The sequence below is a fragment of the Dermatophagoides pteronyssinus genome, unplaced genomic scaffold (genome assembly GCF_027571235.1).
Source record: "Dermatophagoides pteronyssinus isolate colony J.1.1.1.1 unplaced genomic scaffold, Derpt_VIB-CSIC_2022.12 sq0006, whole genome shotgun sequence".
Lineage (NCBI taxonomy): Eukaryota > Metazoa > Arthropoda > Arachnida > Sarcoptiformes > Pyroglyphidae > Dermatophagoides > Dermatophagoides pteronyssinus.
Genome location: NW_027461530.1, coordinates 523,628 through 542,363, shown reverse-complemented (window position 1 = coordinate 542,363; position 18,736 = coordinate 523,628). Strand labels below are relative to the sequence as shown.

Genomic DNA, 18,736 nt, shown 5'->3' with positions numbered 1-18,736 from the left:
AAAGCATTTCAACAACGACGATGATGATGATTGTCCATTGTCAAAAATGAATGAATGAAAATATTTCAAAAATTCAATTCAGTTCATCATATAATAATAATTGAATGTTATCATCATCATCATTCTGTATCATGTTTGAAAAAAAACTTTTTTTTTTTTGTTACAAACACTTTTTTTCAGTTCTGGTACTTTTCATGGAACGTCAATTCCAGAATCATTGACTTTTTTACTTGTTGTTCTGGTTGTTCGTTCTGGTAGTTTTGGTTTAGATTGATATCTATACAAATAGATATAGAGAGGGAAAAAGAGAGATGGGGATAGTGAGGAGAACAGAATAAAGTTTCCGAAAAAGTTTCCAAAAAAAGTAATGTTTTTTCCTTCCCCCTCTATATATAGCCCTTCCTATACAACTTGTATAACACACACAATGCCAGAGATAGATATACCGACAATGAGGGAAAACAGAAATGAAGAATTTTTTCTTTCATTTTCGATGGGTAGTAGCAGCAGCTAGAATACAAGAATATTACACACACATATTTATCGCTCCATATAATTCATTTAACAACAAAAACTATGTGTGTGCGGATAGTCAACAAGAATCAAAATATAAAGTTTTCTTTACTGTCCGCATTTGTTCATTTGATTCGTTTTGTTCATCATCAAATAAAAAGTCTTGTCAGTAGTTTTCTATGTTTCCTTTCGGGCCAATGTGCAATGTGCAACACGACTATCGGTTGTTGGAGAAGAATATTCTCTCTCTCTCCCGACAAACACATTAAATGTTTATTTGTTTGTCGTCGGTTGGTGTTTTTTGGCGCGCCAAATTTATTTTATTATTATTATTATGTTTTTTTCTCTTCTTCTTCGGAATGTGAAAAAATCATAATCAAAATAATAATAGTTTTTTATTGTGTCTTTCTGTGTGTTTGGTGAGTGTTTATTATCGAAAATTATTTTCAAAATAGCATTATTTTTTTCAATTTTACAAAACATCAATTTGTCTGTGTGTGTGTGTGTGTTTTGACAAAACAGCAAAAATCAGCATTCTTTAAGCATCTTTTATTTTCGAAGTAAATTTTCGTTTGATTCTCTCTCTCTCTCTCTCTCTCTCTCTCTCTCTCTCTCTCTCTCTCTCTCTCTCTCTCTCTCTCTCTCTCTCTCTTGGTGTTTCTTCGATGTATAAATCTGTCATCATCAAAGATGAATGATGATATGACAACAGCAAAAATAAATGAATTCACGTGAATTTTAAATGATTCGTTACGAATTACGCGAACAAAAAAATTCAACATTCATTCATTTACGGATAGGTCGAAATGGTCATATTTAATAAGAAAAAAAATTGATAATGAGAATGATGTGCAGGTGATTATCAACGAGTAACGATTTTTTTTTAAGAGAAAATATCACGTATTCCAACAACAACAACAACAACAACAAAAAATTAAAGATTATTTTTAGCAAAATATGAAAATAAAAGTCTTTCCAGTCCACCACTAACATCATCACTGATGAACATTTCATCAGTTCTTTTTCCCCCTCTCTTACTCTTTCCAACTAACTAACTTGATGAAAAAAAAAATCTTATCCTGAATTTTTCAATCCAATCCACACACACTAATTAATCAATTATTTATTTTATTCAATGTGAAGGATTTTTCTCCTTCTTTCTTTTAAATTCAATGACAAAACATATCGATAGATAGATAGCGATGGTAAGACGGATCGACAGATCGAAGAGAGAGAGAGAGAGAGAGAGAGAGAAGAAGTAAAAAATGTTAATAATAATAATGACGCCATCAAATATCATGACCATCGTTTTATTCGATTACAAATGTTGTCTTTTCTTCTTAAACGAAACGAAAAAAAAAATACCTTTTTTTTTCTTTCTTGGTACAACGATGCCATAATATTTTCGTTGTTGCTGTTTTTTTGCTGTTGTTTGTCAAAATTGATAATTCTCTTTTAATATATCGTTGTCATCATCATCATCGATTTGAATGAAGAAACGAAAAATTCTATCCGTAGTTGTTGAATCGGGGGGAAAAAATATTTTTTGCATTAAAAAACATTAAAAACTTGTTTTTTTGACCATCATCATTATCAAACGATCAACCAGCAACAAGCAAATGATATTCGTCATTTTCAAAAAACGAAAAAATGTCACACGAATGAAATGTGTGGATTGATAACAAAATTAATTGAATTGAATTTCTTCTTCTTCGTTCCATTATCATCATTGCTGATCATCATTTTTTTCAACTTTCTTGTTGATCTTCTTATCGATCTTCTTGTTCAACATTCATCATTCACAACAACGAAGAATCAAACGAAAAAAAAAGCTCACGTAGCTTCTTCTTCTTCTTCTTCTGCTTCAGAATTGAGAAAATCCACATCACACATACATCATCATCAACGTTAACATTATCATCATTGACGACATCGAAATCATCATTGAAAAGGAATTTTTTTCATCCGATCAGATTCTTATCGTTTTTTTTTTTTTGTTTTATTATCACGAATGTCACTAAGTTGACAACCAAAGAAAAACAAAAAATAACAAACAAACAAACATTGAGAAAAACAAATAATTCTTCCATTTTTTTTGTTTGTTTGCTTCTGTGTTAACATTTTTATGATTGGTTTTTTTTTGGTTTGATTTGGATTCTATCGGATTCCATTTGATTCTTCTGTTTCTGCTCTTGTTGTTGTTAATTCAATCGAAATTTGCTTTTAAAAAACGATTTAATTAACAGAAAAACTGTTGTTTTGTTTTTGTTTTCTCTATACACGTGTCTTTTTGTCTTTTGTTGTTGTTTTTGGAAATTTTGAATCGGACAAAATCAACAATCAGGATTAAAAAAACAACCAAACCATTATTTTGGTAAAAACTGTATTTAATCGAGGAAAAACATCCATCCATCCATTCAATCAGCCAAAAATCCATTCAGCAAAAACACTAAACAAAAGCAGAACAAAAATATATATTGAACGACACTTGATTTCCTTACAGGAAAAAAAAAGTCATACAAAAAAAAACATTGTCATCATCAAAATCATCATCATCGTCTTTGCCGTTGTCTTTTGACAATCAAAATAACGCATCCTGTGTGACAATTTTGTTTTGTTTTGTTTTTCATATGGCCAACAAACAACAACAACAACAAACGAATGAAAACAATCCGCTGATATGAAAATATTGTTGGTAAGTTTTTTCTTTGAATATCCCAAAAACAAATCACAAGTGCTTTCTTCATCATCTTCAATCATCATCATCTTCATTTCCCTATCACTCGAAACTTTGCTGGTTACTTGATCAAATATCTGATTTAATTTTAGTAGAATTTCGCTTTTGTTTTTGTTTTTTCTTTGATGAATGTCAAATTCAAATCAAGCATTTGCGACATTTTCAATTGATTTGATGATTGACAAATGTCGTTGACATCTGATGATCATCTAGATCTGATCATCTGATCTGGCAAAGCAGAGCCAGAAAAATGAAAATATTAATAACCAAAAACGGAAGAAGGAGGAAAATAGATGTACTATCAGATGAAGCAGCAAAAATATATATGTTGGTCAGTTTGAAAAAGATTAACCCCCTCCCAGTTTTTAGGGTTTATTTGTTTATCCAAAAAACCAAAAAAAAACCTAAAAAAATCAAATTAATTAAAATTGATTTGAATTTCCTGTTTTTGTTTTTGCTTTTGGATAGAAACAATCATCAAAATTGATTTGTTGAATGATTTTTGTTTGTTTTCATTCATTCATTCATTTCATTCAGAAAGTGAGCATTTTTGAATGAGAAGAGAGATTTTGTTTGTTTCATTTAAATTTGCTCGAAAAACATATGTTTGTTATTAAAAGTTCTTTTGTTTCTAATAATCAGAATTTATTCTACGAAAAAAAACTCTTTAGTTACTTATTTTATGATTATATAACAAGTTACAATAAGAGAAAACAAACAACCACCGACAACAATTTGTCATCCTTGTCATTTTCATCATCATCAAAAAAAAAAACCTTAGAAACATCAAGCAAGCAAGTAACATTTTTCTGTTGGAAAAGTAACAAACAAACACAAAGAGAAAGAACCATAACATCAAAGAAAATGTTTTATTTTTATTTTTTCCATTCCAAAATTGATGAATTTTTTATACAATTTTTTTTTGTTTTCAACCATGCTTTTCTGTTGTTTCTTGCATCATAGATTCATCATTATAATCTTTTTGTGACTTTTCTTCGGTTCAGTGTGTACGATGCAATGTGTGTGTGTGTGTGTCTAACTTGTGTGTGTATGTGGGTGCCATATAAGATGGCCACATTTTTATTCAACAAGAAAAAAAAGAGTATTAAAATTGAAAAAAGGAAAATTGCAATTTATTTATTATTAATTACATAGGGATTGAATGAAAATGAAAATGAAAACATCCATATTAACAGAATATATATATTTTGTTTTCCACTACCGTACCGGGTAATTCCGTTACAAATATTTTAACCATCATCATCATCATTGTTGCAAGCATATATTTTTGTTTTGTTTTGTTTTGTTTTTCTTCCTGTTTTTTTTTTTTGATCCCCGGTACCAAAAAACAAATGATTATTATTCTCTTGATAGGCAAAACAAATGCAAAAAACTAAATGGAAAAAGCCCATATTATAACATGAATTTATCTCTCTCTTCTTTTTCCATATCGTGTTTGCGGTAAATTTAAAAAAGTTTTTTTGTGAGGGGAAGGAAATATCATCACAAAAAAAAAAAAAAAAAAATACAAATTTCAAACAAAAAAGCTAAACAGAGAAAAAATTTTTAATTGGATTTTCATTCCATTTCTCTCTCTCTCTCTCTCTCTCTCTCTCTCTCTCTCTCTCTCTCTCTCTCTCTCTCTCTCTCTCTCTCCGGTATTGTCAATTTGTTCGTTTTATGATTGTAATGTGAAAATAAATGATGAGGATTCTTTTTTTACCTTATCATTGATGATTATGAAACAAAAAAAAAATTGACAAAATTTAACGAACGAAAAAATATTTCATTTACAATGAATAAATTATCATTGCTTCCATATTACTGAAAGTAATGAAGCAAAGAATTTTTTCTTTACACTTTTTTTTCGTTCATTATCATTACCATCATAATCATCAGTAAATGTTAAAATATTCAATATATATGATCATCAGGATGATAATAATGATATCTTGTCATCATCATCATCGTTTATATTGATGGAATTGATCGAGCATAAATGAAAAAAAAAATAATTAATAATTAGACAGCCAGCTTGCGTCTGCCTGTGTCGATGTGTGTGTGTTTCAGTCAATCAGAAAATATATTTGCATTTGCGTTACAAATTAATAAATCCATCAGACATGTGATAGTGATGATTATCATCATCTGCTTGTACGTCAGCAATCAACCTTGTTGCAAGAATTTTTTTTACAAATTAAATGATTTTTTTTCTTCTTTGGTATGAATGACATGTGTGAATCATATAGGTGAGATAGAGAGAGAGAGAGAGAGAGAGAGAGAGAGAGAGAGAGAGATTGGAAAGTTTTATTCAACAAAAACTTTATGAACCGGGTGAAACCAAGAATCAATGGATGTCTAAACTAAATGTGTTTTTTTATTCCTAACTTTTCTCATTCAATGCGTGTGTTCATAATAATGACAGTAGCGATACTTTTTTGTTTGTTTGATTTCTTTATTCATTTTTCATTGTTTTTTTCTCAATCAATCACTACCCTCCCATTATTTATCAGAACAATCTTTGGTTTTTGATAATTTGATTTCTTTCTCTTCCAATGAAAGCCTAAATGTAATTATCATCATTTAGTTTTTTCGGTTGTTGTTGATTTTCAAAACTACATTACTAATGATGATTGTTGTTGTTGTTTTTGTTTTTCTCGGGGTTGTCAATAATAATTCAATAGGGAAAATAGGAATGAAAACATCAAACAACAACAACAACAACAACAACGATGATAATAATAAAAAAAATGATTCCTTTTTTTGACTAATGAAACATTTGTCATGAAAGTCGATTATGATTATGATTATGATTTGTTGTTGTTGTTGTTGTTGTTGTTTTGGTTAACTTGACCATTTCACACATATACAAGTATAACTGTAAAAGTAATAAATTCAATGATTATGATGACAATAATAAATGTCCAAATGTGTAATAAATAAAATTCTCAAATTACAATTATTTTTATTGAAATGTCCGAATTTCGTTGTTAAAAAAAACTGATCTGAATCTCTTCTGAAATTGAATATTTGTGTGTGTGTGTTGAATAATGAGGAAATTCTTTGGTTTTTTTTTTTGGTTTGCATATTTGATGATAATAAATTCAGTTTGACACTGACTTACCGAACGACTAAATGATATTATTTATATGATGATTATGAACCAAACGAAAGAAAAAAATAGTAAATTTTTTTTTCATCTTTTTTTTAAAAAAAAACAAACATAAAATATTAATCACACACACACACACACACAACAAGATCTAATATATCGGTTATATTAGATTATTTATGAATTTACTGTCGTTTGGTGTCTTGTTGTTGTTGTTGTTGTTGAAAAAAAACGCTGTAAATACGTTGTAAATATGGTCTACAAAAAAAAACTTTCCCGGATTGAATACAAGAATTTATACAGTCGGAAAGTTCTACAGCCAAATTTTTCCCCACTTGAATTTAGGAATATTCTATTCTGCTAATGAGTGTATGCAGAATATATTCAGTAACACATTATGTGTGTTCATTGATTCTATACAAAAAACAAAATCATTATCAATTAATCTGATTTATTTTTAATGACTTTGAATAATAATAATAATTCTGTCAAATAGAGTTGCCCATTATCGAAGATTTTTTTTTTTTTTTGTTTCACATCTCTCTCATTCATTGAAAAAAACGACAGAATATTCCCAGATGAACATTTTACGGTAACAGTGAACCAGAAAAAAAAACATTACCCGAAAAAAATACAAAAAAAAAAAATTCATTTTATCTTCATCAAATTATCTCAGACTTGCTCTGTGTTGTTGTTGTTGTTTGTAACCATAGTTTGTTGAATCAATTTTTTGCTTTTCGGATTCTATTTTTCCTGTTTTTTTCTGCTTTTTAATTAATATAATCAGCCAGACAAACAAACAATCCAAGTGATGATGATGAAAGGAAAATAACAAACAGCAAAACACACAAACATATATAAATCATTATGAAATTAAGGCAGTGAAGCCAACATTTTGTTATGAAATTTTTTTTTTCTTACATCATTTTTTTTTGCTTGTTCGAAAAGTTTCTTCATTTTTGTTGTTGTTGTTTGGTCTTCATTTGAATTTTTGAATTATTTGAGAAAAATTCCAGCAACAAAAATCAAACAAATCGAACAGACATTATTCAGAAAAAACGAAGAAAGAAGAAGAAAAAAATTGTATCGATTTGATTGTTGATTTTTTTTCTGTTTGTAAATAAAAATAAAATAAAAAATGAAAATTTAAAAGTGAAATGAATTGTAAAAATAAATAAAAAAAAATTTGTTTTGCCATTATTTCCTCCCTCCTCATCATCCAATCTATCTCCATAAAACATATTTTTTATTACTTACTTATTACTTTTTTTTTATTATTATTGATCATCAATTTCATCTCTCTCTCTCTCTCTCTCTCTCTCTCTCTCTCTCTCTCTCTCTCTCTCTCTCTCTCTCTCTCTCTCTCTCTCTCTCTCTCTCTCTCTCTCTCTCTCTCTCTCTCTCTCTCTCTCTCTCTCTCTCTCTCTCTCTCTCTCTCTCTCTCTCTCTCTCTCTCTCTCTCTCTCTCTCTCTCTCTCTCTCTCTCTCTCTCTCTCTCTCTCTCTCTCTCTCTCTCTCTCTCTCTCTCTCTCTCTCTCTCTCTCTCTCTCTTTCATTGGAGTCCAATAGTGATTCCATTAATAATGATGATTATGCCATATCAATAAATCAAATTGTTTTGTTTTGTTTACTTACTTTACTTACTTCTTTGCACAACAACAACAATAATTTCTACACTTGTCGACGAGAAAAAAAAATTGAGATCAAAAGAAAAGAATGAAGAAAGACAGAAAAAAAAATTGAGAAAGATTCATTTTTATTATGAAATTTTTCTTTTTTTTTTAGGAGGGGGAAAAAGAGAAATAAAAAAAGAATATTTCAGAGTGAAAAATGATGTTGAAACAGCGACAAAATGATCCAAAAAAAGAAAGAAAGAAAGAAGAAAATGTACAAGAAAAAACAACAACAAACTCTATTCTTTTCATTAGTTTAGATTTTCTTCAAATGATGACCATATCACTATAATAAATATCCAGTAACAAAATTTTTTTTTTTTGGTGGATGTATTAAATGGATGATTTGTACACACGCACATGTACACATGCATTGGCGGGCAGTGGCAACTTCTCCTTAGGACACACGCACACCCACTTTAATCACACACACGACACACACACACACTACTAAATTGATTACCCCACTTTACACAATAACCGAATTTTTTTTTTTCATTTTCATTTTCGTTTTTCAATTCAAACATTTTTGTTGAAGAAGAAAAAAAAGACAGGGAAAAAAAATATCAGTTTAGTTCAAATTTAATCAATTATATGATATATATCCTTTTTTCTTCTCTTTGTTGTTGCTTGTTTGATATATCAATAATAATCGAAAGAAATTTTCTTTTTTATTTGCTAATATGGTGGGCCAGAGAGAGAGAGAGAGAGAGAGAGAGAGAGATTCATTTCATTCTTTCAAAACGAATGATGATGATGATGATTGAGAACTTATCATACCAGAAAATTAATTTTATGTTAATGTTTTTTATTGAGATTTTTATCAATTTGTTTTTTTATAATGAAAAAATTGAACATTTTTTTTTATTATTTTGTCGAACCAAATAAAAAAAAACTGTCAAATTCAGTCATTTTGTTTGTCAAATTACTGCTGTTATTACCAAGGATGATGATGATATAAGAAAATTATTATAATATTTTAAGAATAATCAACCAGAATATTTAAGCCAGCTGTTGTTGTTTGCTTTATTTAACCCTTTTTCTCTCTCTCTCTAACTATTTTGTTTTGATTTGTTGATTTGGTTTGGGTACATATTTTTTTGAATATAAAAATTCTCTCTCTCTCTCTCTCTCCTCAATTCATCCGAAAAAAGTCGCACCAAGAGAAAGTCACGAAAGCCAATTTACCGTAAAAAGATTCTCATTGCTTTATTATTCTTATTTAACCAAAAAAAAAGCTTTACAAAAAAGAAGTCTGCTGGTATTTTTTCTCGTGTAAATGAAACAAGAAAAAGACAAAAAGAAAGACAAAACAAGAAGCAAGAAGCAAAAGACAAAAACGACAAAAGACAAAACCAAATAAAGTTAGCTGTCAAAACAGTATCTGTCAAACAAAATTGATCAAAAAGAAATCTTCGTTCATTCATTCATTCATTGTTTGCGAATCTTAAACGTTTCATTGTTTTTCCTTGCATAATAATAATAATAATAATAATGATATTCATCCGAACCAAAAATGATAATAATAATGCTTTTTTTTCTCTTTTGTTACCCGCTTTTCTTTCTTTCCCAGAATGTAATTTAATCGGAACCCGAGAAGAAAGAAACAATAATAACCGAATCACAAAAATAAAGCCGGTATTGCTCATTTCATTCTTCGGAAATCATCATAATTTTGCTTATTAACACCGCGTGTGTTTGTGCCGGTGTGTCGGTGGAAAAAAGAAACAAAACAGCAACTAAAACGACTAAAAAAAGGAAAATCAATACTCTTTTCGCAATATTATCGATTTTTTTGTTTTTCATAATGAAAATCCAAATACAAATTACCGATAATAATAATCATAATAGTAATTTAATTTATTACAATCATCATCATCATCATCAACATTGGAAATACGTAAAACATAAACGTTTTAGCAATTATTATAATCATCATCATTGTAATAACTTTTTCAACATTATTTTAATATCGGTTAGTTTTTTGGAATCCCATTGAATCATTTTTTGTAATTATTTTGTAATTTTTTTGTAATTTCTCGTTTTTTTAGTTATTTTTTAGCTATTTTCATAATCAATTATCTTGTTTTACAATAGCTCAATCATCATCATCATCATCATCATCATCTTTGATTGATGAAAATCAATTATTATCATCATTAATAAATAATAATCATCATAATCAACATCATCATAATCATCATGCATATTATTTTTTAAAACCATCAAATTTTTTTAATGAATATTTTGATTGTCGTTTTGGTTTAATAATGAATGAATTAAGAAAATTGTCTGAAAATAATGAAAATGATGAAAACAATGACGAAAACAATGACGAAAACAACGATGATGACAAGGACAACAACACGATTCTCGATGATAGTAAAAGACAAAACAGTGAAAAACTGATACAATCAAATCCAAATTCACAGATAAATTGTCCAGCTGATTGTGATGGTATAACATTATGGCCTGAAACTAAACAAAATAATAAACATTTTATATTTTGTCATGAAATATTAAATATTTTACATGAACGTACTTTATTGATTGAAAAATCATCACCGTCATCATCATTACAAGATAATGATAATAATTTAATTAATTATCATCAACCAATTATCAATCAACATCAACATCAACATCGTCATAATCATATTACAGTTGATGATTGGCAATCAATGTCTGATAATTTTGCTAATCATTATCAACCACAACAATCTAAACAACAATCAAATCAACAATCAAAACAACAACAATCAAATCAACAACAATCAAATCAATATGAATATAAATCATTATCATTAACAAAAGTATCAAGATATTGTAATCAATATGGTAATTGGGAATCAAATGCAAATTATTCAATATGCGGTTTAGATAATGATAAATTGGTAAATTTAATTGAATTTTTTTGCTTACTTTGATGGCACTTGAATTGAAAAATGTTTGTTTGTTTTTTTTTAATTGAAATTTCTATTTTTATCCCAAAAAAAAAGTTTCTGCTAACCACCGATCAATTGCAGAAAATCTATGAAATTCGTGAACGTATGATACATAGCAAATTTACACAAAATATTGAAAGTGAAAAAGCATTTATCGATTGTATTGATAATGTATTATCATTACCATCAAATTCTGATTGTAAGTTGATCATCCATCCATCCATCCACTTATATCATTACACATCAACAATTCCGGAATCAAAAAAAAACAATTAAAAATTAATTTTCCATTCCCTTCATTCAATGGTTTTTCCTTTTCTCTATTTTTCTTTCTTTTTTCTTTTTTCATTCGGTTAAAGTGGCCAAACCATACTGTGAACGTACATTTGATGGTTGGACTTGTTTCAATGATACTCCAGCTGGTGAAGTATCATATTTTCCTTGTCCAGATTTTGTATATGGATTCAATTCACAAAGTTTGTTTTTTTTTTTTTGTTTTGTTTTTCATTCATACACACTCAAAATCAATGATACTAATATTGATTTTTTTTCCTTTATTTTCTTGAAAATCCATTTTCCTCATCATTATTATTTCCGATTTGGATTTTTTCATACATTCATTTTTCGATTGAAAAATAACCGGGAAAAAACAAAAAAAAACTTGAACAGATCAAGCACATAAAACATGTACAAAAGAAGGAAAATGGCGTGTACATCATGAAACACATGTACCATGGACTAATTATACATCTTGTGTTGATATTCCTGATCTTAATGTATGTTATAAAGGAATTATTTATTGTTCTTTTTAGCTTCTTAATTCACTTACTTATTTACTTACTTACTTACTTGTATTTGATTTGCAAAAAAAGTAAAAGTAAAGAAAAGAAAAGATGAAAAACTTTCCCAATCATTAATAAGTTTATCAGAGCTTATTCTCCCTTTCTCCAATCTTTTCAATCGAAAATCCATGTTTTTGGTTCGTTCGTTCGTTCGGTTTTTTTGTTTGTTTGTTTGATTTTATTCTTATTATTAATACTTTGATGAAGCTGTAGAAATGTTATGTTTGGTGTTTGGTGTTTGGTGTTTGTTTTGGTGTTTCGTACATGACATCAAATTTCTTAATTTTTTTGATTTTTCTGATTACAAAATTTTTTTTTCTTCTTTTTCTTTTGTTTTTCTTAATCAAACATTGATTTTTTCAAAACAAAACAAATGAAAATGAAAAAATCCATTTCCAAAAAAAAAAATTATAGTTTCGTAATATGATCATCAAACTATATATTGTTGGCTATTCAATATCATTGGTTGCATTGTTAATTTCAATAACAATTTTTATTTCATTCAAGTAAGTTTAAAAAAAATGTTTTTCCAATGAAAAAATTCTCGATTTTTCGTTGAAAATTTCCTATCAAATTTCGTTTATTAACTTTTTTCTTTTTCTTCTCTATTTTTTTCAAAAATCCCATTATGAAATCAAACATCGACGAAAAACAAACAAAACAACGAAAATGTAAAGAACATTATCATCACAAACTCGAATACGAATACATAAAAATCTTTTTCTAAGTTTTATTATCAATAATTCTATGTGGTAAGTGTTTTGTTTTTCATTTAATAATCTTTTCAAGTTTTTGGTTTTGTTTTTGGTTTTGAATATTTCCAATATTCAAACGGGGGGTAAACGGGGTTAAAATCATTAATATAATCGTGTAATTACTGTAAATGGATTTTATTTTTTGTTCGGTTGAAAGTTTTTTACTTCTTTTTGTCATTTTTCGGTTAATTTTTTAATAACTATTTTTTTTTCTTTTTCATTTCATTTTGTTCAGGATCATCTGGTATTTAGTAATACGAGATGGAAATATTCTATTTGAAAATGGTGTAAGTAAATTCATTTTTCGATTTTCTGTTTTGTTTTGTTCATCCTCACCTTTTTTTTCAAAGAAAAAAAAATGGTGAAATAGTCAATCAGATTTATTATCGAGTTACTTACAGGGAAAATGTTGTTTTTTGTTTTTGTTTTTTCCGGGTTTTTTCCCGGTAAAATAAAGCAAAACAAAACAGAAAAATTTTAATGAAAATTTAATGAAAATTCTCACTAAAATTCTTATTCTGTAGTGCTATGGCTAAATTCAATGATTATAAATGATCATTTGGCCATTGTTGTTGTTTTGTTCAAGTTTTAATTAAAAAACCAAAAACAAAACAAACAAACCTATCAATATGATAAATGATTAATGATGAACAAAAAAAAATCAGATGATTATCAAATGATTGACATTGAATTTTTAATTATAACTGTAATTGTAATTTGTAATTAATTCATCAATCAGATTAACTAATTAATTAAAAAATTTGTTTCTTTTTTTCATTCGAATATGTCCATTTCTCATCCGTTTCGAAATCCGGAAAAAAATCAAAAACCAAAAATCGAAATGTTCGAATGAATGAATGCTTTGCTGCTTTGTTGCTTCGTCACCATTTATAAAAAAGTTTTTCTGTCAAGCATTACATGTTGTATTACATTATTTTCTTGTTTGTAATTATTTTTGGATGTTTTGCGAAGGCCTTTATCTACATACAATATTAGTAAATGCATTTGTAACGGAAGAAAAAATACTTAAATGGTTTTATATGATTGGTTGGTGTATACCGATCATATTTGTTTCAGCATATGCAACATTTCGTGCAAATTCTACTGATGCTAAAAAGTAAGAATATTCTCTATGAGAAAAGAGATGACAAGAAAAACAATTTGTTTTTGCTTGTTGTTTTCCATAATATCCTTATCATTTATTTTCCATTCCAATGAAACATTTTCTTTTCTTTTCTTTCAGTTGTTGGATTGATGAAAGTCTTTATACATGGATATTAAACATTCCGGTTCTTATATCATTTGTGGTAAGTCAAACACATATCATATCTTATCATATTTTCCACCACACTTCAATGTTTTTTTTTCTGGTTCTGTTCTGTCATTCATTCCTTTATTTTTTAATAGTTAAACATATTTTTTCTTATCAATATTGTTCGTGTACTTGTTACAAAATTACAAGCTGTCAACACTGCTGATGCACATCATACAAGGTATTTTTTTGTAATTGTAATGGTTTATAGATATGGTTTATAACTGTTTGTTTGTAATGTTTTTTTTATTTATTTATTTGTCACTAATAATCATTATGAATACACAGAAAAGCCGTTCGTGCTACTTTAATATTGATACCATTATTAGGCCTTAATTATATATTAACACCATTTCGACCAGAAACAAATGATTCAGCAGCCAGAATATATGAAATATTTTCAGCTATTGTTTTATCATTACAAGGATTTTGTGTTTCAATGTTGTTCTGTTATTTTAATGGAGAGGTAAAATAAATTTGTAATTTGTAATTTGGGATTTTTATTAGTTTTTTTTTCTCATTATTTTTTCTTTTTCATAAACCTTTTTTTTCCTAAAAAAAGGTTTTAACTGTTTTAAAAAAAAGATGGAATCAATTTTTAATCGTCAGAGGTTATACACATAATCATCGTATTACATCACATCATGGTACTGAAATATCGGTAAGTTTTAAACATTTTTCAAAAAGAAAAAAACAAAATACAAAATACAAAAACATAAACATCTTGTGATAATTCGTGTTTGTCATCATTTATTTAGCTTGTTAGTTTTTTACAATAGAAAAAATAGAAAAATTGTATGTAAAATATTTAAAGAAACGAAAAACTAAATAATCAAATTATCCATTTGTTTTTTATCTAAAAAACTTTAGATAAATCTTTCGGATTATGAAATGACGAATGACAATTATCCTCATCATCATCATCATGACCGCAAAAATGGTAATCATAAAAACAACAACAACAACAACAATGAATTGATGCGTTTAAAGAATTAGAGAATTTTTAAAAGAATAAACAGAATCCTCATCAAGTTTTTTTTGTGAATAGCAATCATCATCATCATTGTGATTATCATGTGATTCTTTCAAATGAATATAGTAATCCTATTTATTTACTACTTTGAAGAAGAAAAAAAAGAGAAAAGAAATCCTTGCGAAATTCGCAAATCCAAATCAAAAAGACAAGCAAAATGTACGAAATGGCTGGCAATTTTGATTTCTGTTGTTTTTTTCTTTTCTTCAAGTTTGAAATTTTCAAGATTTCCAACAAACCAAAAAATCCCGAGAGACATTAATTGTTGTGGTTTTTCTGCTTCTGTCGTTGTTGTTGTTGATTTTGCTGTTGTTGATTCTTGAATGCATCCATCAACAAAAAAAGAAAAGAAAAAAACAATCCAGGTAAGCAACAGTTCTTGTCATCATTACAGGCACTTCTCTCAGTTAGTCACCCGAAAAAAAACCAAAATTTTCTTTCCAAAAAAGTTTTCTTCCCAGAAAAATTTCTTCCCTGAATGAAAAATTGATTTTTTGACTTTTTTCTCATTCTGTACCGTTTTGTTTTTTGCATCTTCCAAATAGAAATTTCAACAACAACAGACCAGACCAGCAGCCAACAGGCCAACATTATTACCAATTTTTATTCAGCAAAAAATGTTGTGTTCAAAAAAAAAAATTTCTAAGCTGATTATGGATGTGATTTTTGCTGTTGCTGTTTCCTTTTATTTTTTCTTCTCTCCATTGATTGAATGAATGGATGCAATGAACGAATGGGATCTATATATGTTCTTTTTTCATTTTCATTTCGCCTCATCATTGTTTCTCTCTCTCTCTCTCTTCGGTTATCCAACACACACAATGCCTGTGATAAAATACGTATTTCATTTTTCCTGTTTTCTTCCCTCCACATTTTTCATTTTTTACTTTTTTTTGTGTTTTTTGACCAAAAATTCTTTCTGTTTTGATTGTAGAATGTACAAAAAAAAATAATTTTTTCAATTTTTTCCTTCTCTGTATATGTACAGTAATTGTAAAGTTTTTTTGTTTTGTTTTTGTCTTTGTTTTTCAAATCACTCTGTTTTTCTCGTGAAAAAATCATAATAATAATAATAAAAACCAAATGTAGACAACAACAAACATTCGTTCGTTCGTTCGATTCACACATTCAATCATCATCATGATAATTTCGTTTGTTTTTTATTATAGAATTTTTTAAAAAATAAATAAATTTTCAATTTTCAAAGAAACCAATGTTGTTGTTGTTTTTATTGTTGATTTTTAACGTATGTAACAAAAAACGGATAATTTCCGTTTTGGTTATGGATACTGGAAAGTGAAATTGAAATACAAATATATCCATATATAGCCAAGATGTTAACCTTGGCTTTCATTTTGTAACCAATATACGTATATCCGTCGTTTCAAATAGTATAGATTATTTCACCTGAAAACCTTTTTTTTCTGTTCCATTTTTGTTTTGGAAAAAAAAATTTTTTTGCTTCAATGGTTTTTCGACTGTTGTTATTCGATGTTTGTTTATTCATTGTCTCTATTTATTTTGTAGTTTAGTTTAGCTAGATGGATAATTATATACACATCAATGGATATATATACACCATGTATGTATATGCATATAATGAAGCCAAAGCTTTGAAGAAAAAAAAAATATCAAATCGATCCAGATTTTCAACAACAACAACAACAACAAAAGGTGTTTGCTGTTGTTGTTGAAAATCCTTGAAATATTTTGCCCATTCCAAAAAGAAAATCATTCATTCAAAACTCATATATTTGTTGCTGGTTTGCTTTACTTTAGTTTAGTGTTTGGTGTTTTGATCGATCAAAAATGATTCATCAAAAATCATCATCATCGATCACCATTCTAAGCACAATATTGATGATAATCAATATTGTTGTTGTTGTTGTTGTTATGGTTGTTAAAAGTCAACCCGATCAGAATACAAATTTTGATGCATTATTTAGAGAATTGAATATATTGACCAGGCAACAATTACAAGAGCTTCAGGCTGCATCACCATCATCATCGAATGCAACAACAACAGCAGCATCGACTCCGGACAACAAATCAAAAGCCGAAAAATTAATAACCGAATCGAATGATTCATCATTGAAACATGAAACATTTCGTTTGCCCGACGGCTATGATTGGAAAAAACCACCAAAATTTAGTCGTTTAAATCCTATTAAAATTGCTGTAAATTTAACCATATTGGATACAACTATTGATAAATTGGAAAATGTTATTATATTGGATATGCAACTAAAAGAACGTTGGAAAGATCGCCGGTTAAGAATGCGTAAAAAAATCGATAAAAATAATGATCCAAAAAATGACCAAAGCGATGACTATGGTGATGATTATGACGATGATGATGGTAACAGTATTGATGGTCGAAAACGTAGAAAAAAATCAATGGAAAATTATGTATTGGATGGAAAATATCTTTCAAAATTATGGCATCCAATCAGTCATATACGTAATAATGCACATATAACAAATGCATTATTTGATAAACCAAAACAAACATTACAAAAAACTATTGAACAAGAAAAATTAATTGAAAATATATTCATTATATCAAATGAATCGACTGGATTCATTTGGATAACATTAAAAATGCGTGTCAATATTCCTATCTATGAATGTTATCGTGATGATAGCCGACTGTTTCCATTTGATAAAATTGAATGTTCATTTCATATTACGAATGGTCAGTAGTGTTAATCGATCGATTGATTGATTGATTTTTTTCTTTTGTTTTTTCTGATTTATTGATTTTGTTGTTTTTGTTATTTTTTTTTTTTGTTCTAAACCACAGCACTTTACGATAAACGAACATTAATATATGAATGGGATTCAGTTAAATGGGATCATAATGAATATCATAGTGGACAATTTTATTTAAGAAAACTTAAAACATCTATACAAAATGAACCGATCATTGAATTGGGTAAATTTTTTTTTAAATATTATTCCCTGTTTCCAATTACAAATATTGATAATAATGATTTCCGGAAAATTTCCCTTTAATTCATTTTTCTCACACACATATAGACGAAAGTGGCAATGAACATTCTATAATGCGTATTGATTTTATGTTAAATCGTCAAATTGGTGATTATATTCTCAATATATATGTTGTACATATATTCCTACTTATACTTTCAATATCAATATTTTGGATGTCAATACAAAATATTATCATTCGAATGACATTATCGATTATAATATTAATTATAATAAAATTTCAAACATTTCAAACACTGAAAGAAGAACAACGTATTGTTACGGCATTAAGTATATGGACATTTGGTTTAAGTTGTTTGATTATATTGGCAATATTATGTCATATTTTATCATATTATAGTTATCAACATAAATGGAATGAAAAAATTTTTGATCGATTAATCGATCGATGTCGTAATCAATCGTCAACACCCACATCATCTCATTCTTCATCATCAGCGAATGATAATGGTGATAATATCGACAATCAATCATCCACAAGCTCAACAACAGCAGAAGATAGTAAAATTGAATGGATCAAACAACGATGGAATAAATGGAAACAAAATTTATTGATCCGTATAAATTCAATTATAGTTAATAATTTAGAAAATAATCATAATTATAATGATACAAATTTTGTTGATATTATATCTAGAATTATATTGATTATTATATATTTATTATTTATAATTATATATTTTGTAAAATATACTTTTTGAATTATTATTATTATTGTTGGTTATAAATAAAAAAAATTGTAATATTGTATTTTCTCTCATTACAATTACAATTACAAACTAGCGACTGTTTTGTTTGGTTT

General features: G+C 27.7%; 2 protein-coding genes across 3 annotated transcripts; both read left to right on the top strand.

Annotated features, from left to right (window-relative positions):
• The first annotated feature begins 2,585 nt into the window (after window positions 1-2,585).
• Window positions 2,586-15,156, top strand: LOC113795118 (calcitonin gene-related peptide type 1 receptor-like). Of its 2 annotated transcripts, none has more exons than XM_075820268.1 (15): window positions 2,586-3,208; window positions 9,609-10,010; window positions 10,087-10,929; window positions 11,035-11,179; window positions 11,340-11,456; window positions 11,650-11,756; window positions 12,237-12,328; window positions 12,500-12,574; window positions 12,813-12,864; window positions 13,477-13,694; window positions 13,821-13,884; window positions 13,985-14,070; window positions 14,178-14,355; window positions 14,475-14,550; window positions 14,760-14,889. In XM_075820268.1, the coding sequence occupies exons 2-14, from the start codon at window positions 9,843-9,845 to the stop codon at window positions 14,511-14,513; spliced, it is 2,184 nt and encodes a 727-aa protein (XP_075676383.1). In that variant the 5' UTR covers window positions 2,586-3,208; window positions 9,609-9,842; the 3' UTR covers window positions 14,514-14,550; window positions 14,760-14,889. The 2 variants fall into 2 exon arrangements, with proteins under 2 accessions (XP_075676383.1, XP_075676382.1); XM_075820267.1 differs by having other exon boundaries at window positions 2,590-3,208; window positions 14,452-14,550; window positions 14,760-15,156.
• Window positions 15,157-16,684: 1,528 nt separating this feature from the next.
• LOC113795062 (uncharacterized) lies at window positions 16,685-18,660 on the top strand. The gene is made up of 3 exons (XM_027345241.2): window positions 16,685-17,617; window positions 17,726-17,857; window positions 17,962-18,660. The coding sequence occupies exons 1-3, from the start codon at window positions 16,732-16,734 to the stop codon at window positions 18,633-18,635; spliced, it is 1,692 nt and encodes a 563-aa protein (XP_027201042.2). The 5' UTR covers window positions 16,685-16,731; the 3' UTR covers window positions 18,636-18,660.
• The last annotated feature ends 76 nt before the right edge of the window (window positions 18,661-18,736 follow it).